The 8,053-nt window shown below is 40.2% G+C and overlaps 1 protein-coding gene across 2 annotated transcripts in view; it reads right to left on the reverse strand.

Moving 5' to 3' along the window:
- The window catches only part of LEKR1 (leucine, glutamate and lysine rich 1), a 195,819-nt gene extending 188,509 nt beyond the window's left edge, over nucleotides 1-7,310 (reverse strand). For both annotated transcript variants that reach the window (XM_081302792.1, XM_081302791.1), the window contains exons 1-2: nucleotides 7,179-7,310; nucleotides 5,057-5,140 (exon numbers count right to left, since the gene is read on the reverse strand). In XM_081302792.1, the coding sequence (XP_081158918.1) occupies nucleotides 5,057-5,104 (48 nt within the window). In that variant the 5' untranslated portion in view covers nucleotides 5,105-5,140; nucleotides 7,179-7,310. The remainder of the gene's footprint in view (nucleotides 1-5,056; nucleotides 5,141-7,178) is intronic.
- Between the last annotated feature and the right edge of the window lie 743 nt (nucleotides 7,311-8,053).

Below are 8,053 nucleotides of genomic sequence, written 5' to 3' on the forward strand. Positions count from 1 at the left end.
GGAACCACTGTGCTGTAGCCATCGTCAGTATCCTGGATGTGACACTATTCTTTAGTTTTGCCAAGTGTTACCCCAGGGAAAGCCGAGGAAAGGATACAAGGTATGATTTCATACAACTGCAAATGAACCTACAATTATCTTAAAATAAGCTTAATATTCAAATAATAAAAATAAAAATAAATCAATCTGGGATTAAAATACCATAAATTAATTTAAAAAGACATTTTGATGAGCACTACAGGCTTCATAATCTATAATTACACATGACACATTTACATCTACATAAATATGCTTCCAAAGTATATTTCCCCCAATGCCTGCTTTTCTGTTAGGAAACCTTAGTAAACTTCATGCTCTTCTATGGCCAGTTGGCAAAAGTAGTTTTGACTACAAACTGACAAAATTTTCACGACTCATAATAATATTGTGGAAACAAACTGTTTTTCCTACTGAACTATTTTGGATCAAAACATTAGGTGAACAATCTCTCCAAATTCATAACTACATTTTTGTCATTAAGTTTTAAAACTACAGTTGCTTAAAAATATACCACACAGAGAAATACACATATATCTCCACTTTCCAGGATGTATGGTCTAACATTTCCATGACCATTTTCTGTTTTCCACTACTCTAATTTAACACAAAATCTGAACTTAGCCACTATGGCCCAAAATGACCTGGAAAATCAAGTTTATTTTTTCTGGCAATGACAATCTGTGCTTGGAAATATAAAACTGTTGTTCTGAATAAATTTTAAAGTTCCAAAGTACTAAAATTACTGAAACAGGACAGAATGAGCTGTTTGTGCTGGGGAAAGGGATTGCTACCCAGAAGGAACAGTGTGCTCTGCAGTCCCGCACCGCCACTTCTATTGTGCAAAATAAACAATTCTGGTCTCTTTATTTCACTGTGTCATGTGGTAAGAAAGATCTCCTAAAACTAAAATCCTAACAAGCCTTCATTTTGTCACCATTTTAAAAATAAGAAATCAATTTTGCTTGTGCAAATGAACTGAATTTTCTACTAGTTTGCTACTGTTGTGTTGGCTGCTCCTGTGAACCCCAGCAAAAATAGCCAAAGGAAAATTGTTCACTGGTTTTTTCTAAAAAGAGGACTTCACAAGTCTCTAAACTGAACTGATATTCATGAAGGGGAGAGATAATGAATCATTACTTGGCTGACCTATATTACTTTAGTTTTAAATTATGAATTGTTTAAACTTAGAATGGTACTGTACTCTGCTTTCAGAATGAGGGACGAATACTCCAGCATCACTGCTGATCACCTGAGGTCAGAGAGATAGGAATCTGCACAGACCACAGAAGAGCAGATCTGGAGATATGGTCTTAGTACAGACAGAACAGAAATGTACAATCCAGCAGTAGACAAAGGGGACAAGAGTGGCCTTCCTGTCTAGTCAATGGCCTCTTACATCTTCAGCCAGGCAAGAGGATAGAAGTTCTAGAAGTTCTGTGTTTGGTCAGACATCATGATAAAAAGCAAAAAGACCCAGGAAATGAAGTCAAAGGTTATCTCATGTCTTCTTTCCTAAGGTTCCCTTGATATATGTGACCAGGGGAGGGTGATTTAACAATCTGCCTCCTAGGCAGGTGGCGGATTCTCCAACTGAAGCTTATCATCATTCTTCACATTTTCTTGCAATTCTCCTTTCCCCACTACTTATTTTGCTAAAAAACAGTATAATGTAATACAGCCATTTTTGCATTCTAAAGCATCAACCATCCATATTTCCATGTCACATAACAAAAGTAGAAAAAATAAATAAGAAAGGCCCCTCACCTCCTCCTCTCTGCCCCTACACAACACTTCCTTGCCTCTACCAGAAAGAAAGCACAAGGAGGGGTTTCTCTAGAAAGAGAAGTCAACATACAGTGACACAAAAAGTTTAACACAAGAACAGGAAAGAATGGGGGAACAGCTTTAATAGACCCATCACCACACAGATACACCCAACTCGATTTTTTTTCTCCAATAAGGAAATAAAGCACATTTTCTAAGCCATTATGGAAAATATTATTTTTCTTCATCTTAAAAATGCATTGGTTCTAATCTGAAATGTCCCTGATACCACTATAACCTACACAGGCCAATTATCCCTTATGTAAAATGCTTGGGACCAGAAGTATTTCAGATTTCATCTTTTTCAGACGTGGGTATAAGTACACACAAATAATGAGATCGTTAGCTTTTCATTGTTGTGAACAAAAATACTTGACACAAATAACTTAAAGGAGGAAAAATTTATTTTGGCTCAGAGTGTCACAGGTTTTAATCAATAGCTGGCTGGGTCCATTGCGCTGGGCTTGAAGTGAGGAAGAACATCATGGTGGAAGAAAAATGCTGGGGGGGAGGGGAGAGGGACAAGACACAGACCCAAAGGGTATACCCCCAGTGACCTACTTCCTCTAACCATGCCCGATGACCTACAGTTTCCACCTCCTCCCAGTAATCCATTTAAATTGTTAATCCACTAAATAGATTAATCCACTGATTAGGTTACAGTACTCATGATCCAATCATCTCCCAAAAGTCCTACCCCTGGACACTGCTGCTTTGGGACTAAATCTTCAACACATGAGATTCTGGGAGATATTCCAGATCCAAACCATAACAGTGATCTTGGAACTAAAGTCTAAATAAATAATTCATTTAGATTTCATATTTACCTTTTATGACGTCATAATTTTTATTCAATATATTTAATGTGCTTGAAACAAAGTTTTGTGGTACAGAATTTTCAATTATAACATCATATTGGCCTTCAAAAAGTTTTGAATTTTGCAGGATCTTGGATTTCAAATTAGGGATGCTCAACCTGTATATCCATATATTTTACATGGTTCTGTATAAAGTAATATATGCAAGCTGACTAAATAGATATATTGCCCAATAACTAGGCAATTAAACTAATTAAATTATGGACAATGTAGACAAATCAAACATAAGTAAGAAGTTATGAAAAACAAATGTTTATTTTTAAAAACTATTTTTATAAGCTTTGGGAAGCATGAACACATTTCGGCTGATTTATAATCAAGCATCCAGAATATATAACAAGCATAACAAATACTTTTTGTATAAATGTATCTAACTTAGGCCTGAAGATTTCAAGTTCTAAAGACTGGGTAGGATGAAAGCTACAACTACCACACTTGTCCAGGGAAGTGGGCAGCTGAGCCCCTCCAGGTGTCCCTATTTCTCTGCACTGCCTCAACAACTTCCGGCCATTCCTGCTTTAGAGTCTAACTACAGATTCATAAAATGCTTGGTTTTGGCATTTTTAAAACAATTTAAAGTGCCCAAGAGAACATATACTCTTCAACTCATTAAAATAAATGTTTTATGCATTCAAAGCACTAAAGTTGTTACACATTGTCTAACCTGGCTATGTTTTCCTCACCAGAAAGTTTCTGTGCCTTTGGCCTACAGATATATCCTCCAAGGACCAGTAACACAGTTCCATGTCCTATATAAAGCTGCCCTTTGACTACCTGAATATTCAGGATTATTCTTTCCACCTTCTCCATTCTCTTAACAGGGATTAGTAATATGGAACTTAAATCACATACTGTCTAACAGAGGGTTAATTTTTAAATTTTGTTGTTGATGTTGTTGTAGTACATGGACACAATACCTTTATTTATTTATTTATTTATTTATTTATTTATTTATTAATTATGTGATGGTGAGGATGGAACCTGGAGCCTGTCACATGCGAGGAAGCACTCTACCACTGAGCTACAACTCCAGCTCCAGTTTATATCCACTTTATATCTTCTTTTTGACAGGTGATTAGGATCTGAAGTGATTATGACCTTTGTAGATTTTGTTTTGCTTTGCTTTTTAAACCTCCAAGTATTCTACAATTGGAGGGAACTCAGTTCAGGCAAGGACATTCCATGTCTGCAAACACATGTAAGCACCATTTCTCAGATGAGCAGAAGCCCAGCTAAGTGCTCCCCATGCTCACCACTTTATACTTAACTTCAAAAACTAGGTGCGATAATTTATATGATTTTTTTTATAACTGGACTTTCCTTAGAATTTCTGCTAATTTGCAGTTTATACAAATCTGAAGGACATGCAGTAAGAATAAAAACAGGCAGCTCAAAGCAACATGCACAATGGACCAAAGCATATCTGACAGCTGACGGTAATTTCCATTTAAAAGGTAATAAATCAATTATTTAAGAGTTGCCTGTATTTTATTGAAAAACCTATATGATTAATCATAGCTAAGGTCTGAAGTTTAAACTCACAATGTCGATAATTTTCCAAAAATATTTTGAAAATTATTCTACTAATGATGTATGGATTGCCAAACTAAATACGGAAGAAATGCTTTTGCCTAAGGACAGATGTGACCTAACAGGGATGATAATAGCATAGCAACAGTGAAGATTGGACTGCTATCCAGATTAAATGTGTGATACACATCAAAGGGCTTAATACAGTGTCTGGCACACAGTACATGTCAAAAATCAATGTAAGCACCAGTGCAGTGGCCTGTGCCTGTAATCCTAGCATCCTGGGAGGCTAAGGCAGGAGGATCCCGAGTTCAAAGCCAGCCTCAGCAACTTATCAAGGCCCTAAGCAACTTAGCAAGACCCTAGCTATACATAAAATATAAAAAGGGATGGGTATTTGGCTCAGAGGTTAAGCGTCCCTGGGTTCAATCCGTAGAACAACAACAACAAAAAAGTAAGGGCACTACACAGAGACAAACTTAGCATCATAAGAAGTTATGAACATGGGCATTTCTAGGTTCTTATTTTCACTAGGGATCCACAACCACCTGGTTAAGTATTGCACTGGAATTATTTGTCTTCTTTTAGAGGAACATATATTATTTGCACTGAATTGAATTCTACAGTTCTGTCCACTGTGCTTATTTCCTCTCCCATTCCACCAACTCACTGAAGATTCTGTAAGCAAAATTAAAAACCTCTAAGGTCACTCCCCTGTGTTTTAGAATTATTTAATTGGTAAAATGTTTCTAATGTTGTTGTAATAACAAAATATAACATCATACCTTTTGGATTTCTTCAGGTAAAGCATGCATGGGAATGTGACGATCCATAATTTCCCAAAATTCAGAGTTCTGAAGCAAAATAGTCTAAAGACATTGATGGCAATAGTCAGAAATAAAATAATGTGAAAATTGCAAATTAAGATGATTTATAAATTCTTAAGAAGTTTTGGGAGATGGATAACTGTTTCAACAGATGTTTGTTTCATCAATTAAGTGTTGAAGGTACAACTTGGGTTTTCTCCATTAGCATTTAAACTGATGAAGTACAGAAACAATATTTAATTACCAGATTAAATCGGCACATAAGCACTCAAAAGTCATCAAAGTATCAGAAGCCAAGTGCCAATTTTACTTAAGATGGACATTTCTATAATTTCATAAAGATATTTTACTTGTAACAGATTTTTATTTTCTAATAAAAAAAATTCTAGGGCTGGGAATTGTGGCTCAGTGGTAGAGAAAACTTGCCTAGCACATTTGAGGCACTGAATACAATCCTCAGTACCACATAAAAAAATAAATAAAATAAAAGGTATTGTGCCTACCTACAACTAAATTAAAAAAAAAAACACAATTCAATATGAATCTTTATCACTACTTTTCATAAAACCACAGAGGATGATTGGAGTATTTCACATTCTTTTTATTTCTTTAATCCTTCCCAAATAATGGAGAAAGGGCGCTAGTCCAATTTGAGTGACAGGTGTTCATATATATCTAAGCAGTTAAGGAGGGAAAAATGTGGAAAGTCAGATGACACCAGCAAAGGATTCCACAGCACAGAAGGTGTCCTGAGTTAGGGACAAGAGCAATCTAAGAGTTCAGGGGGAAAAATATGTCCTGTGAGGTAGGGCAGGAATTTAGTGGATACTTATTGAGGTTTTCTGCCTCTGGTCAGGGAAGGATTTTGACAAAAGAGACCAGAGACACACAGAGCGCTATCAGAGAGAACAACTCCAACCACAATAAGGATAGCAGGAAAATTGTAGTTGACAAATCAATCAATAAATAAAATCCTGCTGCGGCATTATTTTTGTAAAGCATGCAACCACTGGTTGAAAAGAGGATTCTTCATCCCCAGTTAGCACAAACATTTCTCTTTTCAGTGAGTTGCTATGTAAAACAAATAACTAATAAACAGTCTTCTCATATAAAACATAACACTATATGTGGTTCGTAAAGTTAACCGAGGTCAAGCATAACAGTACACTTAATGGCCAACTACCTAACCTGAAGTCTGGCAGACCGTCAGTCATTTGGCCGAAGACTGTAAGGTTCATTATTTTCATTTCTGCTATTTTATAGTGGACTCATTATTAGTAAAATAAAATGGTAACATCTTCAATTTCATTGGAAGTGACTTTCTTCCTAAAATGACCTACTAAATCTTTTAAAATATTACTCATAAAAGTATCTGAGATCCCGGATCTGAGCGATAGTGCAAACAGGAGGCACTGGCAGAGGTTACCTTCATCACTTATGAATCTATCCCAATTTAGGGCCTTACTATACCAATAGGAGGAATGGGCAGGTTCTGATTACTGAGGAAATTTTTAAAAATAAGATATTCTGTCAAGCCAGAAAACTACACAATGCAGAAAGAAAAGTTTTATTACTGAAGAAGCATTTAGCTAGATTTCAATGCTCCTCACAGCCAATCTGGTGAAGAGACTACAAAGAATCCCATTCTTTTTATACAGCCAAGAAAACACATGCACGTGTTCGTTACATACATGTCGCAAGAAAATTGGTCACTTGTCCTCACGTAAGAGGACTTAATGCTATATATTGTTTTATAGTTTTAATTATTGTTTTATAGTTTTAATTATTGTTAATAATTACCACCAGGTAATTGGTGCTAGCTAATTGTCGTCACGCTAAGGAGCATAGGCAGGTAGTTACAACCAAGAGTTGGGCGTCCTGGCTAAATAAGCTTCTAAGGCGTCAAGCAGAAGGGGCTCTGTTTTCCTTGATGTTTGCTTTTTTTTTTTTTTTTTTCCTTTCTTTTCTTTTTTATGTTTGCATTTGAAAGAAATGGCTTCCAGGTTCTCAGAAAAGCATTCCTGGGTCTTTACAAAGATTTGCTTGCATTCTGAGAGGAAGAGAGAAGGCGTTCACAAACCCTTCGTTTCTCCAGAAAGTCAGGGCTCGCCTTCCCGCGCTCCGGGCAACCTGGAAAGCGGTCACCGGGCGCGCTGACTGGGGTGCTCGGGCACCTGCTCTCCTTGTGGGCCCACTTCCAGCTTCCGCGGGGCCCCTGCTCCCGCCCGGCACGACGCCCACAGTGCGGCCAGAGCGGCGGCCAGGTCTCGGACCTCCCGGAACTGGGGCAGCCCCCAGGGCACGATGGGGAGTCGCCTTCCGCTCCGCCGCGGCCGGAAGGCTCCCGGTGGCGAGGGCGGAGGGCGCGTCCCCCGCCCCCGCCCCGGAAGCGTGTCCCGGCCCCGGCTGGGCCGCCGCGGGACGCCGCCGTCTCTCACCTAGACCGCCATCCGCCGGGAACGCGGCGCTCAATCTCCCGGGCGACCAGCGGCGCGCAGGCCTGACGTCAGAGAGCGGCGACGTCAGACCCCCGCCTCCGCCGCCCCGAAGCGGAAGCGCAGCGCTGCGTCAGCGGGCGTTGCGAGAGAGCGGCCGAGCGCTGCGGCAGACCGCGCTCGTTTCGGCCCCGCCACGCGGCACACGAGGCAGCGCGCCGGGCTCTGTGCCCAGCCGGGCCGCGGAGGCCACGGGGTCACGGCAAGCTGGCCGCCGTGCTGCTGCGAGGACGTGGGCGTGGCGTTCGCCCTGGACTCGACCTCGCGCTCAGTGCGGCTATCGTGCAGAGACGCCCGGTCCCCGCCTCTGTACAGAAGGCTGCCCCCGCGGCACGTGACCAGCGTCCCTTCTTCACACCTGCGTTCGTAAAACAGGTACTTGCTGACCACCTGCTAGGCGCCCCGCACTGCGGACCCACGGCCAGCTGACGGTCGTAACTAACCTCGGCTGCCCCTGCCA

This window comes from Spermophilus citellus (assembly GCF_964194105.1).
Source record: "Spermophilus citellus genome assembly, chromosome: 7".
Lineage (NCBI taxonomy): Eukaryota > Metazoa > Chordata > Mammalia > Rodentia > Sciuridae > Spermophilus > Spermophilus citellus.